Here is a 25,445-nt window from a genome sequence, read left to right on the forward strand (position 1 = left end):
CTTTCCTTGCAGCTTGGGACACAATCTTTAATGGCTTACATGTGTAAACCTGTGAAACAGGGCAATAGCATAGCACAATATTACTAATTTATACCTTGACTCTTTCCAAAGGGACGTGGGGTGAATACAGTGATAATGCTGGAGAACTGCTCTGAGATGGGTTACAAATAAGCTTGAAATTCCACACAAGGATTACAGAAGGACGCTTCATTCATTTATTCATTCTCTGAGACAGACTGGAGATACAAATTTTAAAGCAGTTTCCTCTTAAGAAACTTCCGTTTTCCCAAGTAAAGAGGAGTAGAACATGATACAGTTTCTCCAACAGTCTTAGGTGTAAGTCACACCCAGTTGTTAGGTGGAGCTGGAATCAAGATGAGCGGCTTGGCTTCTCTGGGTAGGCTTCCCATGGAAGATGTGACATTCCGACTTGAGTTTTAAAGGACGAGTAGCAGTTGGCAAATCCCCTACAGAGAGCGTCTCAAACAATTTGTGGCGAAGAACCAGTCGTTTCTGTTTCCAATCTGCCAGGTACCAATATGAGATCCCTGCTGTGCCAGATATGACTCACCACGGAGTCTGACAACACCCAAACTGGTTTATATTCGGTTCAAAGACTCCACCAGTCATGCGCTCGAATGGCGTGGCATTTTTTAAAAGTTTCTAAACCATTGCTCTCCATGTCTCTGTTACAGACAGGCTCCAGTTTGCAGACCACACAGGGCCAGGTGCCACGCTTTGAAGGCACCTGGGAGCTTGTTAGAAATGCAGATTGTCAGCTCTCGCCCCACAGAATTCCAATCTGCATTTTAACAAGATTCCCAAGTAATTCCAGTGCACGCTAAAGTTTGAGGAGCTGCCCTAGAGGAAACCAGGACTCAGTACCATGTGGGTTTGATCCCTCATGCATCTCACTTCCATTTGCCTGTTTCCTTTACGTCCCAGAAAAAGGTTACATTTTTAAAGGTGCAATTCGCCACGTCCTCTTCCAGTTTACAAAACTATTTTCCCCGCTGCTATGAAAACGTCTGTTAACCTGACTGCAGGAAAGAAACTCAACACGGCAAGACAGCTTCCAGAAATTCTGATTAGCCTCCGTTCTCGGCTTTGATCTGGCCCAACAAGCCGGGGCAGCTCCGCGGACCCCGCTTCCTTCCCCGGGGTCGCTCATCTGCCGAGCTGCATTAATGAGATCCGTGTTGAGCGGGTTCCAGGGTCTGCTAAAGATCAAAGACACAAAAGAAACCCCCACCCTCTCTTCCCGGGTTACTATTTGGTCTCTATCACCAAAGGGAAGAGTCAACTCCCCCGCCCGCCCCTACGTGGGGAGGCGGGGACAGAAGTGGGAGCCGCACCGGCCCCGCCTTCCCTGACCGCCGCGGAGCCTGCGGAAGCCTGGGGGGCAGAGCGGGCGGGGCCTGGGTGGTGGGTGGGGCGGGGCGCGCTGGCCGGGCGGGGCCGACCCTGCGGAAGCGCGGGGTGGGGTTGGCGGAGGGCTGGGGAGAGGAGGTTGAGTAGGGTCCCGCTGAGTGGGCGGGGCTCAGCTCCTGAAGGGGCGGGGCGAGGCGAGGCGGGCTAGTGGGCGTGGCCGGCGAGCGAGCGGGGCGGAGCCTGTGCTCCTGTCTGCAAGTCTCTAAGCCGCGGTGAGGCGCCTGAGACGCGGCGCCCTAATACTCACCGCGGCGGCGCTCGCGTGGGGAGAGCGACTCGGGGCTCGCTTTGTGGCCGCTGTTCCCCTGCCCGCGCCGAGCGCCTCTGGCCGGAGCGCAGAGAGAGGGGACGCACTCCCAAGCCCCCCGCCGCCCTCCCCCAGCCGGAGGGAAGAATGTGCCACCAGCTGTTCTCCGCTCGCAAGCGCTGCGCCCAGAAGTGAGGAACTTGGAGAAAGAGGAGACAAAGGCTGCGTTTGGGACGGATGAGTTAGAGACTTGGGTTTGGGCAAACAAAAGGTGCGAAAGACGAGAAGGGGATCAGGCGATGGCAGCGGAGGAGCCCCGAGGGCTCGAGTTCCTGGGAGTCGCGCCGTGACACGCATGGTTTCCCGGGACCTTCTGCTGGGTTGACTTCCGCGAGCTGGACGCCGGACTCGGGCAAGTTGGGGAGCGCACTGGAACAATGGACAACTTCTTCCCCGAGGTGAGTGCGCTCGCGGCCCCGCTCGGACTGCTTTGCGGGAACCGGGCGTGGGCTCCCCGCTGGCGGGACCTGGCCTCGATGCCCGCAGGGCAAGGATCTGCCCACCGCGCCGCGCGCCCGCCTGGGACCTTTCCCTGAGCCCCAGAGGACGAGACTTTCCGGGAGTCGCCAGAAAGCACCCCCCACCCCAACACACACACACACACCTGGGGGAGCCTCCGGATGAGTAAGCCGAGGCAGGTTTTGTTATGTCCCGCGCTTCCACTTTGCCCCGGGAGGTAGCATAGTGAGCTTCCTTTTGCGTGGGTGGCTGGATCGCGGGTGTCCCTGCGGCGCTCCGCGCGAGGTGAGGCAGCGGGCGCCGGGGCCCGGCCAGGACATCTGCTTGCTCGACTGCCTGGGTGCAGGAAGCCCAATAAAATGTTCGACCGGGACGTGCCTTTCTCCAAGAAAGGTCTGGTATTTCCTTTACAAAACGTGCGGGCTTCCTGTGAGAGGGCTGCAAACACTTCCAGGGGAGACGGCTTAATGAAGTGTGAGCAGGGGGAGACGAGGGTTTAATCATTCACGGTGTTCTCCGCTGGCCGGACCTTTGCAGTCTACGTAGCTTCTGGTTCTCACCTAGAAGTGCTCTTCTAGGGTTTGAGATCATTCCAGAGTGTGAGATCAAAAGATCAAGTATTTGTGCTGTCCTTGGCAGATTTTAAATTTGAATGTAAAGAAAATCATTTAGAGCACACAGTGACTATTTAAAAAGATTAAACTGATGTCCCTTTTATGGTCATTGAGGGCAGGACACCGCAGTTACTTGAAACCCTTGACTTGAGAATCCTTTTTCTTTCTTTCTTTTTTTTTTTTTTTAAATCTGGGATCGAGAGTTATTGTGGTTTCTTGGCTCCCTTTCCGTTCTTGGTTGTGTTTATTTAATAAATTCTGTTTAAGTTTGAGGTTTGAAGTGGCTCAGAGTAAACTTCGTTGACTTGAAGGCAGGCTGATGTGCTTTTCATTGAAAGCCAGGGGGTGTTTTGGGAATCTAGGACAGTTTTGGAATCTTCCAGCAAATTACAATTGGTGAGGGTTTGCCTCTCTGTATGCTAACTTGCTGTATCAGACTTAGTCGGGTATAATATTTCGAGTCGTTCTGGTTTCTGGATGCCCACTTAGACAACTATTTATAACGGCCACAGTGATAAATACATTTTTGTGTAACAGTAATATCCAGTTTTTTCAAAGTGGCGTCTCACATGTGGTGCCCACATTCACTGTGAGAGGTGGGCTGGAAAGGAATTAGTCATCCATTAATACATATTTTTACTTTTTATTTCTTAAAGAATGAGCTCTATAATAGTGAGACTGTAGCATTTACTAATCCGTAGATATTTTTTCTCATGCCTGTAAGAAGGCATCAGAACTTTTTGCAGGAATTGCGGCTTAACCAATGATGAAAGACCAGTGGACTGGGTTTAATTGCCTTCATCTGTAAGAAAACCTAGGCAGGCTCTGCCTGCAGGACACTAAGTCTTAACTTTTTTTGGCTTTATTTTGTTTTCGTATTCTGGTCCCCGAAAGAAATATAATGAGACAGACTTTGTATTCGGGTTGTTAGGGTCCCAGTCCGCATGAAGCCTGTCTGTAGACCACGGGAGGTCCGTGCCCTCCCCTTGGGGAGAACTCTGCCCCCTAGTGCAAGTGGGGGGAACTGCAGGATAACGTGGGACAGTCGCAACCTGCCCTCACTTCTCTGGTTGAAAAACTTTTTCCTTACATTATGCCTTGGTTCAGTATAAAGAGACCTCGTTGTTGGATTTTATTTCAGTGATTAGTAGAATATTGAAGTTAGCCGTTAGCGATCATCTGCTTCATCCCCTTCATTTCCTAGATGAAGAATCTTAACCCAAAGATGTTAAGTCACTTGCCCAAGGTTGAAGAGCTTGTTAGAGAATCCAGAACCTTTTTCCTCTGTTGCTGGTGATTTGAGTATTTGGGGGGCATTTTCATTTATTTAAAGGCATACTTTTTATCTTGGGATGTGTTTGTATTACAACATTAATTTCTAATCAGCCTTTAAAGTTCCGCTCCTAAGGTGGAGCCTGCAGGGCCAGTCAGGGAGGCTGCACAGTGCTGTATTATAGAGGCAGGAACTCAACATAGATCCTGCCTCTATCTGTTGAGTGTCTTATAACAGAACATCCTTTTGTTAAATTGCCCAGTGAAGAAAATCGCATAATGTCATGTTAGAGTAGAAACAGTGTGTATGCAAGCAGTGTATTTCCCAGGACAGCCAAATCCTAGGGCTCCCTCGCTAAGTGGTGTCTTGTTCTTTGGTGACTTTTCCCATTGTGAATTAGGCATAATGACTTGTTGCTTGTTGGACAACAATTTGAAGCTAATGCTAACAATTGACAAAAATTTTTTGAACGAGATGTTGCATGTCTTAGCTTCATGTATAAACGGCCAAATAATAGGAAAATGGGGGCTACCTGGGACTGGCAGCTAATGTTTAGAGTGTGACTAGGGTTTCTCGAACTGGATACCGTTGTCATTTGGGGCCGGTTCATGTTTTGTTGTTGGGGGGCTGTCCTGTGCGTTATAGGATATTGAGCATCCCTGGCCTCTACCGTGTTTCTCCGAAAATAAGACCTAGCCAGACAATCAGCTCTAATGCGTCTTTTAGGGCAAAAGTTAATATAAGACCTGGTCTTATTTTACTGTAATATAAGACTGGGTATAATATAATATAATATAATATAATATAATATAATATAATACCAGGTCTCATATTAATTTTTGCTCCAAAAGATGCATTCGAGCTGATTGTCCAGCTAGGTATTATTTTCGGGGGAAACAGGATACCCACTAGATGCTAGTAGCGCCCCCAGATTATGACAACTAAAATGTCTGCAAACATTGCCAAATGAACCACAGAGAGCAAAATCACTCCCAGTTGAGAACCACTGAGTTAGACCCCCGAAACAGTTGCCTTGTGGAATGAATTCCTGTGTGTGTTGCGGACACAGCTTTCTTGCCTGCGAGTGTCTGCTTTAAGTAGCATCAGATATCTTCCTGCTGTCCAGGCCGGTGGGAAGCTTATGAGGCTTACTCTGTCAGCTGGTGGCTACTGACTTCAAAATGTACCCCGCCATTGGAGAAATTGAGCCCTCCACACTCCCCAATTTAGTTTGTTTCTTCATGGCCTGCCTTAAATCTTTATGGCTTCTTTGGAAATCACGTGCATTTCCCTGAAAACTTGTTTTTTTCAGCCTTTGGAGGAAATTTGTTATAAAGGTTGCTGCAGGCAAAAACTTAAGTTTTGCTGTATTTGTAACCATAAAAAATTAAAAACAAAACAAAAAAAAAACTGAAAAGGCTCAACCAGCAAAGTGGCCAGACCGCTGTGCAATTGTATTGTTGAGATTTTGAAGTAGACATTATTTCTATGTCTCCAAGGCCAAGGACAGTGTAGAACACTGGAGGGGCAAGTGAGTATCTACCAGTTGAACATATGAATAAGCCCTACTTTTCTTTTTTCTATATTAGGAATAGGTGTGGCATAATGGCTGTTCAAGCAAAAGATCTTTTGAGGATTATTAATGGGACATATACGAATGCTTTGATTTTTCATCATAAATATGTAAAATGAACATAAATATGCTAGTCATAAATACAAATATAGAAAGCAGGTATTAATGTTTTAAGGGTTAAATTGTTAGGTATAGCTGGAATCTTTTCCACTATTTCTTACTATTCCGCTATTTCTCTGGTTCAGTCTGGGTTGGAACAAACCCAACTTGAACGAGGTTAAGTGGAAACATCTTCCTCCTTTCCACTCCATTTGGGAAGATATCTTGGTTTTGGTTGTTACCTGGAGTTGTTCAAATAACTTTTTGAGCTGTAAAGAGTTATTGAGCCTATTTTCTCCCCTTTTCTTAGTGTTTTGTTTTAGAGCTTACTGATATTTCTCGGTAAAGAAAAACAAAAATAGGACTTATTTTCGGCAGCTCCTTCCCTCCTCCCAAATCATCTCTCTAGGACAGAAGGGAAGCACTGAGGACTTGCTTGTCTCACGAAGTCCCGAAGCCCACCTGTTTGACAACTATAAAATAGAATCAGAACATCCACTGGTGTCCCCTTTTCTCACAATGGCATTTTAGTGCCTTGCCTTTTCTTCATACTCTGCAATGATTTCTATTGTCAAGTACTCCTTCTTTGGCCCCTGTCACATTGGGGACAGCAAAGCTCTGGGAGCAGCTGCGAGCAAGACAGTTGCTTTGAGCAGGGAGCCCTGATCTCCCGGGCCAGGCAGGGCCGCCTCCCCCTACCCCCCCTTATCATGTGGCCTGCTGTTCTGCTCTGACCGCTCACAAAATCAGGCCCAAACTGGCGTGGGCAGGGCCGTCACTGTTAAGCAGAGTGGTGGAGGGAGTCAGCTGAGTGTTTGCTTGCCCAGTTCCCCTGGCTTTATGTGGGATCACCTGTAAAGACACGAGCCTTGAATGAGCTCTTCTGTTGAGATTAGTAGGAAATCGAGTACCTTCTTATTAATGAGCTTCAGAGTTTTGCACTCCGAGTAACTGCTGCGTAACTTCTTCATGTCATTCATTTGCAGGGAATATTCAAGAATGAGCAAACAGCGTTCTACTTTAAGCTTGGCGATACTTCCCCATGTCTAAAGGCCTCTAGGCAGAGTGAAAAGCATCTCATCCTTAAAGGCAGAGAAGATGTGGCCTCTGGGAGCCTGGCTGCACCCCTCCCACCTGTGGGATCTCGGCCAGGTTCCTGGCCTTTATTTCTCTGTTCTGTAAGTGGCCATGATAGTGTTGACCTTGTGTGGTAATTAGGAGAATTCAAGATAAGATTTACAAAGCATTTGGCCCGCAGTGGGTGAGTAATAGTAAGAGGTTAATTATAGTAACTTAGAAATTAAGAAAGAGTGGCTCTGGATGGTGACTGAAATCCCAGTACTCAGCGGTGCAGGAACACTGGGCCTCAGAGCTGTTCCCCGGTATCATTTCTCAGGCTGAATCGCCTTGATTAATTTGCTCCCGTTCACCTGTACACTCCTCACAGATTTTGTATTTCCAGAATTCTATCTAAAGCATGTCCATATTGTTTATAAAATCAAGTTCACAATCCTTAGTCTGGCTTTCAAGGCCTTCTGATCTTGCAACCTTTTCTTTTTCATTTATTTTTTTAAGTGGATTTTTCCAAGACCCATCAGCTCCAAGTCAAGTAGTTGTTTCAATCTCATTGTGGAGGGCGCAGCTCACAATGGCCCATGCAGGGATCGAACTGGCAACCTTGTTGTGAAGAGCACCGTGCTCTAACCAATGGAGCGAACCGGCCGCCCGTGACTTTCTTTATGCTCTTCCCCCACACGGATTCAACTCCAGAGGATCTGTTACTAGCCCTGCTGCGTACCTTTTTTGCCACCCTCCGTGCTGACGGGATACCTGCCTCTCCAGCTCCTTTTTGAAACCACCCTTGGCAGGTCTAGTTCATAATGACCCCTCTACCCTCTGAACGTGGCTCTGTCTCTTTCCATCCTGGTCTTCTTAGGCATTCACCCCTGTTAGCTAGAGGCTTTACTTATCTTTTTATTTTCCCCCTTCTCAAATGATTAAACAGATCCTTGAGAGGTTCAATATCCCCTGTATAGGTTTTTATCACCTTGTTTGCACTGAGAGGTCCTTAAGGATGGGATTCTATGCTTGTGTAGTTGTTATTTTCCCCCTCAAGTACAGATGTTTTTTATGGCAGGAGGGGAGATGCTCATAACTTTGTCGTTGATTATGAAGCGTTTTACAGTTCTTTGAGGACAGTAATACATGGGGCTAATGTTTGTTGAGTGCTTGCTATGTGCCGTACACGTTCTGAGCCCTTTACATTCAGTAACTCATTTAATCCGTTTAACAACCCTGTGAATAAGGCTCCACAGAGAGGTTAAGTAACCATCCCAGCATCACACAGCTAGAAAGTGACAGCCAGGATTTGAACCCAGACAGGCTGTCTCAGAGCCTCTGTTTTCGTCACAGCCATGCTTTTCTTTCCTGTTGGTGTCATTAGTCTTAAGCTTGCATCATCATTTCCAGGCTCTTTGATAAAGTGCCGTGTACAATAGGCAGTTAGTACATGATTTTTGAGTTGAAAACTGTATGGGAGTTTGGGAAAACAAATGGTCCACACCCCAGAAACATTGCAAACCCAGCAGGGAAATGTGAATCAGCTTTTGAACATGCATTAATTTTTATTTGGTTTGTTTTTTACTTAGGAAAGACAAACACCTTCTGTTTCCTTGTAAAATGTGGTTTCTGGTCCCAACGTCATGAGGATGGTAGAAAGATTTGTATAAGGTACTTAGAGAATTCGATTTTTGAGAAGAGTTTATTTTATTAAAAGAAAGGGTTAGACTCTTTGTCTGCCCAATTCCAACGATCACTTATTGGAGTATTGCTCTCTGAGGTTTTCTGATGGAATCTTCTCTTTCGAGTAAAGTTTTCTGGCTACTTTTCCCAGTTTCTCCGTATCAGTTGTGTTTTACTTGTTAGCTTATTAATGCTCGTGGAACAATCACTGACAGCAGAGAGGAATATTTCTCAAAGAGCCTTCCTTGAAGAAAACATTTTTTGGAAGATGTATCTGCCAGGTCGAAAATAAGAAACTTGAGTCCCCAATTTCAAATCTAGCGTCTGTGTCACATACCATCATATCATCTGACTCTGCCCGTTACAGGAAAAGGTGTTGGAGTTCTCATGGCAAAGCCATGACACATCTGTTGAAATACAGCCAGAGTGAGGGAGTAGCATATGGGAGTTGTACATTTAATACCCCTGCCTTCACCCAAGCCTCCGTAGCTGCTTTCAGGAGTAAAATTGCCTCCATATAAAAGCATTTGACATTGTGGTAATTTACAAAATGAGATACTTATATTAGGAAGGGTAGGCAAGGTTGAATTTTTGCCGTTTGGGGTAGGCATGCTTATCTTGACTACCTGTCAGTGATTTAAAAGCTAAGATAAAATGAGATACAGGGGTGCTGGACTAGAAGGTAGCTTTTTCACGTGGTCTCTTACCTAACATTGGGTCCCAACAGAATCCCATAATTCTTTTAGATGTCATTTTTTGGGGTCAGTTAATATCATGTGAGTAGTATTCATTGACCATGGAATATATTGTGGAGAGGTGCACTTATCTTGGGAGAGTCTGTTCGTGAGAGCTACTTTGTGTGTTAAAACTCTGCTTAAAAGAAGTTTATCTAGTAGATTGTGTGCTCGTGTGTGGCCTACTGTTAATACATTTTGGGGTTTTATTAGCTTCATAGATGTTACTGTGTTTCCCCGAAAGTAAGACCTAGCCGGAAAATCAGCTCTAATGCGTCTTTTGGAGCAAATATTAATGTAAGACCCGGTCTTATATCAGACCTGGTCTTATATTAATTTTTGCTCCAAAAGATGCAGTAGAGCTGATTGTCTGGCTAGGTCTTATTTTCGGGGAAACACAATAAGTTATTAGGAATATATTTAGAATTAGGAGTATTCTTGCTTTAAACAAAAAAGAGCTTTTGATAAGTATAGATTTGCTATATTTTCTGAGTCTTAAATCATTTTTTCTTAATCCCGCAAAGAATATGCACTAAATTTATAAATTTTAGAAAATGCTATAAGAAGACAAAAACTCCTTGAGTCCTATTCTTAATGTCATATGGTATATACTTTCTATACCTCTGTGTATATGTTGGTATCAGAGTCCACTTGTGATGTATGTCATTTAAGAGTTGATTGAGAAAAGCTTTGAATGTCAAGAAACTTGCATGTGTACAGGCAGCCCCTGTCATTGTCAGGGCCAGGGATAAGAGTACCAATGCAGGCCCCATATCACTTATCTATGTATTTAAAAGTTATAAATCAAGCTTACAAACTGGTAAATAAAGTGTCTTCTCCTAGACAGATATACCTTCATTAGGACACAATCGAAAAATGTTCAAAGCTATGGTTTTTATTTCTGCAAGTCAGACTGTCAAAGAGGAATGAAAATAATTATAGTTGCAGGTGCTGGATATTCTGTTGATGGGCCAGTGGTGTTTGCATGAGTAAAAAACATGTTCTGTAATATTTTTCCATAAATGTGTTTTTCTTGCCCATGGTTCAGCAAAATCACTAAGTATGGTTATAGTCAAGAGTTTCACAATAATTTGTTTTATTGACAGTAACACCAAAGTAGAAAATCTTTCTTGAGTCGTGGTTCTTGGATTGCTTTTTTATTAATTTCAGTGTGGAGAAGACCTGCTTCGTTAAGGCAGGACAGTAGTTACTGGCATTGTCAATTTTATGCAGCAATATTTAGATTTGAAAAGGAATAGGATTGCATATGATAGATTATTGATGTTGCAGGATGTACCACATTTTGTAATTTCATTATCTAAGTCACTATTTTGTGTATTCTCATCATTTCCTAAAGCAGTCTCTGGCCCATCAAATATTTCTTAAATTGTTCTTCCAACTTTTCAATGTTGTGTGTATTATAAAGAAACTTGAACACAGAAGATAATTCATGAAAAATCTGTTATCAGATGAGTCTATACCTTAAAGTATCTTGGTCCGAAAATGGTCTTTCTAAAAATATGTTTGGGGATTATGTATGTGTATGAGTCTTCCTTCCTAGTCATGCACGTGTTTTTATTTCCTTAATCTGATTTTTAAATATTTTCTTGAAATACTGATTTTGCTTCACATTAATTCCTTTTCGATTGATGAAATTTTGCTCTAATATTTTTTTAAAGTGAAATGGGCAAAATTGTTCTGCTTGGGGTTTGGGAAGCTTTTGCTAATATTAGTAATAGTTCATATCAAATAACTGATACTGCAATTTCAAAATTAGTACTATTTTTTACCCAAGACCATGATTCGCTCTTTATTTGAGGAACTTCTGTTTATTTGCTTTTTTTTTTTTCTTTTTCTTTGTGATGTACAAGGCACTCTGAAGCCTACCCAGCTCAAGGCAGGGATCCTAGGTGTCTGGGTCTACGAGTGGCCCTGCCTACTCTTGGGCACATACCATCATTTATATGACCATTTTAGATTGTTTCTAGTTGTTTGCTTTTTAAAAAGACAGCACATGAACATTCTTGTACCTAGATCATCGCACACTTGTCTGATTATTTCTTGAGGATAACCTTTTCCGGGCGTGGAGATGTTTGATCAAAGGGTTTTGCACATTTTTGCACTTAGATTATTTGGCAGCCAAAGTTTTATGAGAGGTGTCAGTGCAGCTTACAGCAGGCACAGCTGAGACACACTGTGGTGATGTACTTAGGGTAAGAGGGATTTTGCAAGTAACTTCTTGTGAGGCTCTTAATGACATGCATTGTTTCACGGAGGAGGCTAACATATAAAACTAGATTTCTGCATCCACTGTTTGGTTCTCCCCTGAGCCAGAGTGGAGGAGAGAGGCATTCTGCTCAGTTAATTATAAGCACTGCTGTTGATTCACATCCAGCCCCCAGAAAATCCCAGTGCAGTTGCTGATGTTCATTGAAGGCCAAAGCTCACACAGGGGACCTGGCTTGACGCTGCCTGGGGAGCCATTGGCCGTTTGTTTAGGCTATTGTTTGCATGGATTTTTCTTTTAATTCTCATTCATTTGCACTGTAAGTATCCTTGGGAGTTAACCCTGGGCCACAACAGTTGTGTGGTTCTGGTTCTAACTGTAGGGATTTCTGTGGCCGTACAACACTGTTTTGTGTGTGTGTGTGTGTGTGTGTGTGTGTGTGTGTGTGTGAGTGAGAGAGAGAGAGAGAGAGAGAGACTTTAAGGTGTATTATTTTTATTAATTGCCCCCAAAGAAATCTTTCCATAAACTTTCAAATAAAAGTGTTGAGTGCTAGGTGCAAATAACGCTACACCTTTTATAATGCATACTGTTATCGTTTGATACAGGTTTGCTTCTGTCTATTTCCGCCTGCATTTCATTCTTTTAATGATATGAGCTAAGGGCCAGGTGTACAGTCCTCTGGTTGTTTCCCACCACAGATTTTCAGATGTGGACAAGTGGCCCTCTTTCTAGACCTTCTCACCCTCCTCACCGTTGACATGTTCAGCCGGATCAGTGTTTGCAGTGAGGGCCTGTCCTGTGCATTGTAAGAGGTTTAGCAGTATCCTCGACCTCCAATCACTAGATGCCAGTAGCACTCACCTCCCTCAGTTGTGATAACCAAAAATGTCTCCAGACAGTGCAGATGTCCCCAGGAAGGGGGTGCAAACTGGCTCCAGCTGAGAATCCCTGTGCTGTGTCTGCACTTCTATAGCCACAGCTTAAATTTGGATCTCGCTAGTACTTTTTGCACCCTTCCTCATTTACACTGATTACTAATTGCTTTTCATCTCTTGGGGTGATGGAGAGCACCCAGATATTAGTGTTGAAGTTTTAGTCTGTTGTTTATCATCCAAGTCATGTGTTAAGTTGTTCTGTCTGGTTAGAATATTCCCATCCAGCTGTACCCTCTGCCCTCTGGCTTTTGTTGGTGTTTTAACCTTCTGGTGTTTTACCTCTCATTTCCTAAGTTCCCTCTCAGATCCTCTCCCTAGAGCATTAGAGAAATACGAGCTGCACTGTACTGAGTGATGAAGCTGACAGTTGTTCTCTGCTGGCAAAAAGAAGTCAGGTCCCATCAAAGTTTTGAGAACATGTTGAGCTAAGTTGTATCTATTGCCCTCCCCCCATATATTTTGTACAGTTTTATTCTGGGATTTTTTTTTTCTTAAATGATAGACGCAGAAGTTGCCAAAATAGTACAGCGAGCTGCTGTGTACTTTACCTGTCACCCAACTTTCCCTATGGTGACATCTTATATAACAGTAGTACACTGTCAAAGCTAGGAAACTGACGTTGGTACAGTCTTACAGACCTCGTTCAGCGTCCACCAGTTTTTACATACAGTTATCTGTATGCACATGTGTGTAGTTCTAAGCAGTGCTTTCACACGTGTAGATTTGTGTAACCACCAGCGTGATCCAAACACAGAACTCTCCATGCTTCGTCCAATCCCATGAGAAATACTCCCCCCCCAGCCCCTAGTAACTACTAATCTGTTCTCTATAAGTTTGTCATTTGTGAGTCATATATAAATGAATTAGACAGTATGTAAACGTTCTGAGGTGGGCTTTTCCCCCTCAGTGCCCTTGAGACCTACCCATGTTGTGTGCATGGGTAGCTCCATTTTATTGCTGAGTGGTGTTGCCTTGTTTTGCATTGTTTTACTCATTTACAACCTGTTGGGTGACCTCCGTTATCATTCTGGGACCAGCAAGTGTTTGCATAATAAATTACTCTGTTTATGCCCCCGTGGCTGTTAAGAGCTCTGATGCTCCTGGCTCTCCTTGTTTACTCCTTGCAGTAAGTTAAAGTGCTGTTATCAAAGAGTCTTTCGATTTGTGACTCTGTCTCAAGTAGTTTGAGGTAAGTTTGGTCGGCCCTGGTGTGTTCGAACCCTTGCTCCTCATGACACCAACAAGCAGGTCCCTTTCCCTGGTCTCTTTCCCCGAGACGGAAACTTCGTGAAATAAAATTAGTTTTGCAGGGGTACTGCTGTCGGTGTCACAGCCCTAACATGTGACAGCCCCTGGGACGTTAGAGCCCAGACTTTTGGGGACGCTAACCAAAAATGCAACAAGATAGTCCTGCATCCTTCCGTATCTCAGTAAAACTGAAAGGCAAGGGAATTTTTTTGATGGAAGCCAAGACTTGGAAGGCCCTCGAAAGTGTCCTTACTCAGGTCCTGACTTGAGTTAGTCATATGGTGGTGGCATTGGTGAGCGGGTCATCAAGCGAAGAGCATGACAAGAGAAGCCAGAGTAGGGAGCAGACAGCCCCCACCCACTTGATCAGCTGGCGACTGGGCCGTCCATCTTCATCTACCCCAGACCTGGGACAGTGCGTCTGAACCACACTCACACACACTGTCCATTTCTGTGCTAACCTACTAGGCTCTGTCTGTCTCCACCCAGAATCCCTGATCTTGCCACCTTTTCCTTTTTATAATTAAAACCTGGGTGGAGAGTACGTCCCATGTCCTAGGGAGACCCCTGTATCTGCTGCTCACCACCGAGGTTGCATATCAAAGAATTTCTCCATGTACAAATTTCCTTTCTTTGTAAATTTCCTTTCCTTCCTGTTTTATATGAAAAATGTCTACTTGCTCCTTTTTTTTCCAGCAGGCAGAGAATGACTAGTGTTTTAGCAGCAAGTAGGTGAGCTGTTACTTTCTTTGTTGAAACTAGTTTATATATAAGAGAAATCTAATGTGTCATATATGTATGTACATAATGTGTGTGACATGCCTTTGAGTTGATTCCAACTCCTGGCGACCCTGTGGATGAGTGACGTCCACCATGTCCTGTCCTCACAGCCCTGCTCGGCTCCTGCAGACTCAAGGCCGTGGCTTCTCTTATGGAGTCCATCCACCTCATACCTGGTCTTCCTCTTTTCCTGCTGCATGCTGCTTTCCCAGCATTACTGTCTTTTCCAAAGAACCCCGCCTTCCCATGATGTGCCCGAAGTAGGACCACTGCCGTTTTGTCGTTTTTCCCTCTGGCGATGTTTCAGGCTTAACTGGCTCTAGGACCCACTTGTTCATCTTTCTGGGGGTCCAGGGTGTCTATAGAGTCTCCTCCAACACTGTATCTCAATCCCTTTTTTTTCCCTATCAGCCTTCTTCGCTGTTCGACTTCCATAGTAATACATAGTCTGTACATAGCGTCTATGTACATAGTAATACATAGTAATACATAGTGTCTGTACATAGTAATCGGGAATACGAGGCAGTGGATGATCTTGGCCTTGGTCTCTAATGACACATCTTTGTACCCGATGACCTTTCCTAATTCTTCCATTGCTGCCCTTCTTACAGCTGTTGGTTTGGGAAATAAAGTATGTATATTACCAAGGCCATGTTGCTGGAGGGTTTTTGTCCACATCTGGTAGATGTATTGTTTGTTAGAAGGAGGAGAGTCTTCAGTAGGCAGTACTTGGGAACTGCTTACAGACTTCTCATGAAACAGCTACGTTACCAAGAGAAACATCCAAGAATCTCAGTGGTTCTTAAGGTCTGCAAAAAATTAATGCCAGAATTTATAGTCTGCACCTGACTTCATATCCTTAAAGTTGAACTTGGCACCTGCTTTTGCGAGAATCCCTAGAGAATGAAACTCTTGAAATGCAGTACCTATGATTAACAAGGCAGTATCCTGATGACCCCATCCTCACAAGGCAAAAATGTCTAAAAGGGTGAGGGGGGGGCGCACAGGGAGGATGCTTCTACATTTTTCAGCTGTAACAATTGCTTTCTTGCCTTTGGGCAGATCTGGTAGGTTAGCTTTACTGTATTTTAGGTCCTAAAACTGTGTTTCACTTAAGGTCGCTTTGAAAAGGCCAGTGTGTCTTTTTCTATAAATACTTCAAAGATAGAATCTCATGGTTTTCAAAGTAAGCGTCAGAAGACAAAAACATCTGATAAAAGGAGCTTTTGGTTGTGAAATTAGGAGGCGTGCATTCTGCTGTGCATATTTTGGATAGTAAGCAAGTCAGGGACTGTTCGCATTTGTTGTGGAGGGTAATTTGTACATCTGTCTTTTCACTGTAGTTCTTTTCCAGTATTTTATCAACAAAAATTAAAACGTCTCATCAGTTCTGAGAGTAAAAGTGGAGAGCAAAACTCATTCTAGTTTGGCTGCCTTAGGCCCTGCTCTTCTGCGGATTGTATGCAGTGTTAAGAAAAATGTGCTTCTGGAGTGGAAAAATCTCAGGGAGTTCCCAGGGCTCTTAACGGGGATGTAACTTTATCTTTATTCACCTGTTATCTTTGCAATATCAAGTAGATTCCTCTTACCCTGAGGCACAGAGAGCTAGGTTACTTTATCAAAGATCTATCACTAAAGGATGGGGCCAGAAATATAACTTCAGTTGTGTCCTTTGAGTCTCTTAAAATGCCCCTGGGCTGTTAAACCTCCACCAGATCCCTAAATGGGAATCTTTAGAGTTGACGTGTGCATGTGAAACAAGGAAATAGGATATCCTCAGAAGAATAAAAGGCCCTTGGAAGGGTTGTCTTTTGGGTTACTATAAAATGTTTGATGAAGTTGAATAGCTATTCCCTCAAGGGAAGCAGAATTTTTGGAAGCTTACTGGGGAAAAAAAAAAAAAAAGGTATATCCTGTTTTTTATCATACCCAGCTTAGGACAAAATTACCTTTTAAAGAAAAATATTATATTCTAGAAGTGTTCTCTAACTCAAGTCAATGGTTTATTTGTCCAAGGAGGAAACACGGTGTATACTTAGGATTTGACATAGTGGAGGATTGTGGTAACAATCTGAATAAATGGAACTCTGAGGGTGGCTTAGCCAGTGGTGTCTTTTCAGCCTCCGTGCCATCTGTGCTTTCTTTTATCTGGTTTAACTTGTAAAAATTTATTGATCGCTTACCATGGACTGGCATTGTGCTCAGTTCTCTTCGGTGATTAATTTATTTCATCTCCCCAACAATCTTAGGCAGTTGGTACCATTCTCACCTCCATTTTACATATGATAATACAGAGTCTTAGAAATTAAGTAATTGGCCCAAGTGTGCACAGCTGGGAAGTGGTAGAAACAGGATTTGGACTCAAATGTGTCCAGCTCTGGGGAACTCAAATTCAGTTGGAGGGGGTGGCCGTAGGTCATGTAGAAGGTGCAGAGATCTTTGGGAATGTGTATTTGCTTCTCCATAGAGAGCAGACCGAAGTCATGTGATAGAAGATCCCGGGAAGAATTACCCATTTTTGCCAGCGGCTGGAACAAGGAATAGAAACTTCCCTATAAACAGACAAAACAAAAACAACAGTCCTAACTGTTTTTGTGATGGCAGCAACTGAACATTCATCCTGAGAGTGATTCAAAGTAGGAGTCCTGTTTGGGGAGAAGATTCAAAGAACAGTTTCAGTGACATTTTTATAGGCTTCCGGGGATCATCTCTACTGAAGGCAAAGGTCACACCGAATTTCCTAAGTCATTTTTCTTGGCTTTTGTCTGTTTTCTGATAAAGCCCAGATGCCCATGAAGCGATGTTGTAAGAGGCATGTTTGCATTGGACTCTCTGTGCAGTTTTGTGCGTCTTGCTTATCCTCTGAAGAGCTGACAGCTTCAGTCTGCCTTGTGGTTATAAGTGGCCCCTGAGCTGTTTAGTCACAGATTTGGGCGTTTGGACTGTTCACATGTGCTTCAGCAGAGATGGATAATAGCACTGTTTCATTCAAGTTAAGGGATACATTTTTTGTAAATGAAGAATAATTTTTTTTTAGAGCAATTTTAGGTTTTCACAGCCGTTAGTGAAATTTTAAGAAACTATTTGGGAGATTGAGCCTCCTTCAAGCGATGTGAGATTTTAAAAAGACACTTAGTGGTTTACATTTAAATTAACTTTTCAAAGCTGTAGTTCAGTTAAGATGGTGATATGGTAGTTGCTAATGTTGTTCATTCCTAATGAATACAGATTTTGTGGTTTAAAAAGAAAAGTGCCAGTAGCATGGTTCTATCAGCAGATATGTTCTTTGTCGTAAAGTCTGCAGTCTGGATGTTGCTAAAGGCTGAGCAGATCTTTAGGGATGGGATTAAAATTGTTTTATGTCAAATAGTGGTTCTCCACTGGGAGCAGTTTCGCCTCCCTGGGGATATTTAGCAATGTCTGGAGACATTTTTGGTTGTTACCACCAATGTGGGGAGGGTACTACTGGCCTCTAGAGGGTAGAAGCCAGGGATATTGCGAAGCATCCAAAACTGCGCAGGAGAGCACCCCACAACACAGATTAACTCAGCCCAAGTGCCAGTAGCGCCAAGACTGTTTCCTGTAGTTTGTTTATTTATTTTATTGGGGAACAGTGTGTTTCTCCAGGGCCCATCAGCTCCAAGTCGTTGTCCTTCAATCTAGTTGTGGAGGGTGCAGCTCACTGGCCCTTATGGGAATCGAACCTGCAACCCTGTTGTCCAGAGCTCTCGCTCTAACCAACTGAGCCATCCGGCCGCTCCTGTAGTGTATTTTTTAGAGGTATGTCTGCGTGCATTTATGTATGATGCATTCATCTGATTTTTAAATTAATGTTAACATCTGAACTATATTTTATAGCTTAATTATATATTTGAGCTATATTTGTATCTGTTATATTCCAAAATTGATTTCTGTAGCATTAGTGAAAAATAACATATTTATTATATATAAATGTGCGTATTTCTATAGTGGGATATACTCGTGAAGTTATTTTTTCCAGGCCTGCTTCACAGGGAGCTTCCACTTACCCTGAAACAGCAAGGGGATGGACAACAGGACAAGTTCGGTCACAGAACACCAGGAAACTGACGTGTGTTTATGAGCCGGAAGAGAGTTGGGAGGGGCCAGTTGCTCAGTGGACCTTTCCTGTCGTTTGATTATTTGGTTACTTGCCAAGCACTCAGGTTACAGGTCCTGATAATGCAAGAGGCGAATTCTTAGACCAGGATAACTGAACCTTGATCAACAAAACCCCACACCTTTTCTTTTCCACTTCTCTCAATTTTGATGAGTAAGTGTGTAATTTTTTTTTCCTTCCTCTTTCTGCTTAATTTTCACCTCGCATGTTGTTTTCTTGCAATCCACAGTAATGAATCACTGAAAGCTTGGTAAGGGCTGCTGAACCAGCAGGCAGAATTCTTATTTGCTGAAAATAAACGGAAGAATACCCTCACACCCTTACTGTTCTCCCCAAATCTTCAGGCAGGAGGGAAATTAAGTTCAGTTCGTTTTAAAGTTCCTGGATTTAATCTGTGGTTTAGGGGTGAGTTTTCTTTTTTTTTAATTTCTGCTTTATTGAGGTATAATTGACATATAAAATTGTAAGATCTTTAAAGTATATGTTGTGATAGAGTGCATTCTTTCTGTGTTTCTTCTCATCTTTTTTGTTCCCCCTTCTACCAGGAGGACAAAAAAAAACTTTTAATCTGATGCTCATTTGACTTTGTTGCTTTTCAACGTGGCAGATGCTAAAAATGAGACATCTTCCTAGTTGAACTTTAATGTCATGCATGCATGGTTTATTGATTGGGACTCATTTAAATAGACTCCTCGGGACTCCAAATGGGATATTTAATTTGTTAAAATAAGAGTCTGTGCCACTATCTGTTGACACAAAATTAATTTAAGTGGGTAATTTGTTGGGCATTAGCTGACCCTGATGTGGAATTGCGGTCTCTAGAGATGGTTCATGATGGAAGTCTAGGCTTGATAAGTTGATAATGAGGCTTCAGTGATGACATTAAGTCCATTAAGTCCAAGGCTTGGACTTAATGCTCGCGGCCGAGCCATTCAGCTTGTATGGGACACGTGCCAAAGTACTTATTCACCAGCTCGGTTAATTCAGATTAATAAGAAACGCGAGTATGATGAACGATTTCTTTACTTCAGAGATCATTGCTTGTTAAAGACCAATGTTGATGGAATTCAGCGTGATTTAGTTGTGCCCAGGGACTTGTGAGGGACCTGGCATGTGTGAGACTAAGGCTGTGCTCCAGTTGACATGGGTTCGAGTGGGATCCCTGCCCTGCCTTACTGAGACCATGATGTTATGGAGGGGATACCAGAGGACACTGAGGGGGTCCAGTTGATTAAGCGATAAACCTTGAAAGGTCCCGTAGATTTATCCAGGCACTATAAACCTCTAAAACGAACGATGATGATAGAGGACATCTGGGAGACACTTGGTGTCATTTGCTGTGCTCAGCCCTCTATATACATCCTGTCACTGAAATCTCTGCATGTTAGGAACGATTGTTAATCCTGTACAGAGTGGATCAGCCTGTGGCTTGGATAGTTCAGTCAAGTCACAGAGCTGGTAGGTGGAATTCCAAGTCTCTCGTCTGACTTCAGTCTGTGTGTTCACATCTCCTCTGAGTTGATATCTCAAGAGCTTACCACAGCTCTCCCAGCCAGGTGGCTTGCCAGTCTGCAAGACTTTGGATTTATCAAATGTTTGGACTTGTCCAAGTTCTGTATGATCCCACACTAAGCAATGATCATATTTCAAGGTCATTTTCATGGCTTGTGTACCCAGTTGAGGCTGTGTTTTGTCTAGGACACCCTCAAATGTAGGACAGGTCTGGGAGTAGAGACTCAATATTTGCAAATAGGCAAAACAAAAATAGGGGATTCAGTGAAAAGAACACGTCTGCAGAATTAACAGTGGCATAGACAGGCCACATAGGCTTTCTGAGACATCACTGATCCCAACAAGGTGATGGTCATGGGACATTTAGATTCCCCTTATGCCGGCCACTCTCTGACACCATAGGCTTACTGATGATGGATATTAGGTTCTCTTATGAATGGACCCTGTGGGCTTCATAGGGTATTCCAGCAGGAGCTCGTGCAGGTCCTTGGGGAGGTTGTCTAAGGTTGGAACCACATAGAGTGTCTGCATCGCCAGCAGGTGGGATCAGTGGAGTGCACTCTGGCGGGAGCTCTCTCTGCTTGCCCGTGAGCGCTGGGATATTAAGGTCTTGATCGTTTGTTGGGATCAGACAGGTCTTGCTCGTGTGCCTCTGCCTTTCCTGCCCTCCTTCCTGCCTGCTTCCAGTGGGCAGCCTAGGCTAGCTGGTAGGGGTGTATTGTTTCTTGCCTTGCCTGAAATGCTATACAGGTTTTCAACATTGTGGTGCAGTGGGTACCCTGCACTACGGGGGTTATTTCTTCGGGTGCCACGTCAGCAGCTGTGTTCTCATGCCCACCCCCACGGAGGTCTAAGCTTGGCTTTGCCTGTTGTATTTGGACCTATGATGATTACCAGCCTTATTTCTCAACTTTAATACACACGCAAATATCTTGGTTCTAACCTGTTGTTCGTGTTCTCACTCCAGATCCTGTGGTCCCCTGGCCACGCCCAAACCCCACAGCACACACCTGCCCCTGCCTTGGCCCCTGGCCACGCCCAAACCCTACATCACACACACACCCTGCCTTGGCCCCTGGCCACGCCCAAACCCTACATCACACACCTGCCCCTGCCTTGGCCCCTGGCCACGCCCAAACCCTACATCACACACACACCCTGCCTTGGCCCCTGGCCACGCCCAAACCCTACATCACACACCTGCCCCTGCCTTGGCCCCTGGCCACGCCCAAACCCTACATCACACACACACCCTGCCTTGGCCCCTGGCCACGCCCAAACCCTACATCACACACCTGCCCCTGCCTTGGCCCCTGGCCACGCCCAAACCCTACATCACACACACACCCTGCCTTGGCCCCTGGCCACGCCCAAACCCTACATCACACACACACCCTGCCTTGGCCCCTGGCCACGCCCAAACCCTGCATCACACACCTGTCCCTGCCTTGGCCCCTGGCCACGCCCAAACCCTGCATCACACACACCTGTCTCTGCTTTGCTCCCTGGCCACGCCCAAACCCTACATCACACACCTGCTCCTGCTTTGGCCCCTTGCTTCTCTGAGGAGCTGCCCTTCCTGGCTTCCTCCTCAGTCTCTGACTTATTTCTGTCCCAGGGCCTCAGTGATGACAGGTCTCATCGTCCTTTTTCAGCTGGAGTCTCCACTCTGCAGATGCAGTTTTGCCAAAGACAGATCTGTAAAGAAGGAGCTTCTCCAATATCAGGGTGGAACTTGAAATCAGTTATTCCGTCTTGAGTTTCAGATGGCCACGTGAGGCAATGCAGAAAGGCGCAGTTTGAAATGTTCCCCAGCAGTTCATGGCACAAAAAGTTTTTAGTGCCTTTGAATTCTGATTATGTTTGTTTTATAACTGGGGAGAAAGCTGCAGTGTTTGATATTTGTGGTAGGATATCAATCACAAAAGATTGGAAGCACTGCGAGAAATGTAGTCTTCTTTTTGGTGAACCTTACGGAAAGCAAAGGGAAGACAGAATCAGTTCTTGTTTTTTTGAGGAATAAACAGAATTTCCTTGTGTTCTAGTGTTCGGTTGGCAGCTGGCCAGGAAGCGTGCGTATAGCTCAGGAATCATCCCAAACCAAACTAATGGAAAAAGTCTGACTTGCTCGAGGCTGAAATTCAATATTAAGGTGGGACGTGTGTGTGTGTGTGTGTGTGTGTGTGTGTGTGTGGTGGGGCTGGGTGGCGGGTAAAAGATGTTGGATGCTTTAACCCCTGGCACCTATAAATAGAATACTTACTTAGGTGGCTAAAATTCATGCTTTTAAAAAGGGTTTTCTTTATATTCTGCCGTTTAGTCAGAATTAAGATTTGATTCAATATATTATGTCTGAGACTGGCCTAAAAACACGCACATTCCCTTTTGATTTCAGCCAGGATTAATTAGGAGCACTGCTTGACAAGCCCATTGAATAATTGAAACACTTCCCTTCAAAAGCTTACTCTGAATGGGGGCTTTATGTACAAAATAACACTTTTTTAAAAACCTATATTGAGAACCAGACTCTGTGAGGCGCTGGGTGAAAGTGTTGCAAATCCTGGGCACGGGGGCCAGCAGGTAAGGAAAATGAGTGACATGAGCCAGGTCCTGGGCCATAGGGCCTGGTGGGGATGGTGGTTCCCGGAAGCTCCCAGACCTGAGAGAAATAAGGCTCAGTGTGGCCAGGTCTTCTTGTTTTTAAGGAGAGGCCAGATATGTAGCTGTCTGTGACTTGTCCCAGTTTGTGAAGTGTTGATAAGTAATGCAGAATGCTTTGGTTGTTGCTGAGCTAGCCAAACAAAATTGGACGGGGCTTGTACTCTCTAAATAGTGAAGAAGTAATGTCTCTTAATTTGGGAGCAAAGGACAGGAATGGAATGGCTTATATTTTCCTTTGGGTTAGTTTTAGCTTCTAAAAGATATTTACTGTATTGTGAAAGCGTTTTGAGAGGGTGGTATGTCGGTTAAATTCCTGCATTTTCGGGATGGATCCCCTTGTTATTCTGTCTTTTTGGGCCATTCCTTGTGTTTTGCTTGGCTAATCCAAGGACAGAAGCTGGATACTCTTGTCTTTTGAAAGGGGAAAAAAGTTTATTTTTCAATTTTCAAAGTTTTCTCTCTTTGTTTTGGCAGAGATGTGAGGTTTGGAGCGTGAGGTGCCATACTAAGATCTTGCCGCATCCCTCGTTGTCACTTAGCATTCATTCAGCAGCGACTGAGGACCTCCGCCGTAGAGTGTGGTTTAGAGGGGACAGTTGTGGAAACACACTGTCTGGGTTTGAATGGTGTCCTGGGGCTGTCGAGTGTGTGGTTTTGGACAAACTAGTCACCATTCAGTGCCTCACGCTTTTGCGTGTAAAATAGGTTTGGTTATAGGTGTATTGTCGTAGCCTGCTTGAGCTGCCATAACTAAATACTACAGACTGGTGGCTTAAATAACAAACATTTACTCTCTCACAGTTCAGGAGGCTGGAAGTCCAAGATCAAGGTGCTGGCTGATTGAGCGTCTGGTGAGGGTTCTCTTCCTGGCTTGCAGAGGGCTGCCGTGTGTTTGTGACCTCAGCATGGAGGAGAGAGTGTGCCTGTGTGAGGTCTCTGGTGTCTCTTCTTAGAAGGAACCTAAGGAGACCTGTTCGGTCAGGGCTCCACCATGATGACTTAATTTAACCCCCAAATAAAACCCTGAGCTCATTGAGCAGTTGTTCACCCTTCCCACAGCCTGTGGCCACCACCAATTTGCTTTCTGTCTCTGGAGTTACCTGTTCTGGGTGTCATTTAAAGTAAAATTTAAATGGCATCCTATAGTATGTGACCTTTTGTGTCTGGCTTTGTTCACGTAGCATGTTTTCAACTTTCATCCACTTGGTAGGATGTGTCAGCACTTCATTCCTTTTTGTGACTGAATCATATTCCATTGCTGGCTATGATTTTATATAAATGCATGTAAAACACATTGTATAAAAATGTCTCTATATTTATTTACATATTTTGTATATATAATGTGTGTATTTATTTATGTTGATTTCTGTCTGGCGAGCACCCACATTTAGAGAGACTGGAATGGATGTATTTTCATTTGTGTTCTTGGAGTACAGTGTCATGGTAGCTTTAACACAGGTCCCACTTTGTAGCTCTCTTTTCTGTTGGTGAAACTGATAAACTTATTTGAAGTGGTTTATCCAAACCTTACACTCCCCCACCTAAATACACCAGAGGTAAAAGCATTCTTGGGAAACCTAATTGTAATTTTATTCATAGGAGCCCGAGGCTGGTCTTTTCATGGTCAGTTTAGTTTGCTCACAGATTCAATTTAACACACATGATTACATGGTCTCATGTTGATGTCATCATTTGCCTTAAGTATGTGCCAGCTGATATAAATAATACAGACTTTCTGCTAACAACTGCTTAAGAGAACCTTCAGAGATGAATTTTTGCTTTATTTTTGTTGAACTAAAGTTCATCAGTTTGTTGCTCTTTTCGTAATAGAGGAGTAAAGATAAGATTTTTTATATTACATTTTAAAGTAAAATTTAAAGCTCAGAAAAAGGAAGTCACATGGATACATGCTGTATGCATCTTCTTTTCCTTCTTAGAGCTAAGATTAGGAAATGCCAAGGCATGAATTTGCCATTTTTTCCCCTATAATAGTTACATTCAAAAACTCAGCTGTCAATATACTTGCCTTTTTCCACACTGAAGTTGTCTATTCTGTGGGTGGTTTTTTTTTTTTTTTGTTTTTTTAAAGAGGGAGTAAATGCCTCCTTATGTAAATGTTGTAACACAAAAGGTCTTTTAATATTGTCTGCATAATCCTTTTGGATGTGGGACAGCACTGAGCCTTATTTAGAAATGGATGAAATTGTCCTGTGTTTTTACTTTTTCCAATAAATAACTGTAAATGATATGCTGTCACTAGTGATCAGTCATCCACAGACTGAGTGATCAGTGGCTGTTTCTTTGGTCCTCTCGGTAGCGTCTGATACTTTGTCCTTGGGTTCTCCCAGCCTGTGTTGTCCTTCCGGTGGCCACACCATTCTTTTTCTGTTACCTCTCTTGGCTCGTTCTCTGTCTCCCCTTTGTGAGAGCCCAGAGCAGGTGCCTTGAGATAACTTCTGTTTTGAATACTGGTTCCACCATTTAATAAGTCAGGTTGCAACAAGGCAAGCAGAGAATAGAAATGGAGGAAGTAAACTTTTTCGGGGGGCTGTTAGAAATCCTGATGGTCTTCGGGACCCTTGAATGCACCTCCTTTCTTTTCCACATTAGCAAAGAGGATTGAGAGGAGAAGGGGTAGACTGGACATACTGCTGTGGACAGCATCCTGGAGCCTCGTGGTTGTGGGGGGTGTCAGAACCCACCATGGCC

The 25,445-nt window shown here is 44.0% G+C and overlaps 1 protein-coding gene across 2 annotated transcripts in view; it reads left to right on the top strand.

The window, feature by feature from the left end:
- The first annotated feature begins 1,621 nt into the window (after positions 1-1,621).
- Positions 1,622-25,445, top strand: part of MYO10 (myosin X) — a 201,627-nt gene continuing 177,803 nt past the window's right edge. Inside the window, exon 1 of one of the 2 annotated variants that reach the window (XM_074329057.1) lies at positions 1,622-2,136. Coding sequence is in view for 1 of the 2 variants with exons in the window: in XM_019753532.2 (XP_019609091.2) it covers positions 2,116-2,136 (21 nt within the window). In the remaining variant the exon portion in view is untranslated. The remainder of the gene's footprint in view (positions 2,137-25,445) is intronic. The other variant, XM_019753532.2, reaches the window with a different exon arrangement.

The sequence above is a fragment of the Rhinolophus sinicus genome, linkage group LG03, assembly GCF_036562045.2.
Source record: "Rhinolophus sinicus isolate RSC01 linkage group LG03, ASM3656204v1, whole genome shotgun sequence".
In the NCBI taxonomy this organism is placed as follows: domain Eukaryota; kingdom Metazoa; phylum Chordata; class Mammalia; order Chiroptera; family Rhinolophidae; genus Rhinolophus; species Rhinolophus sinicus.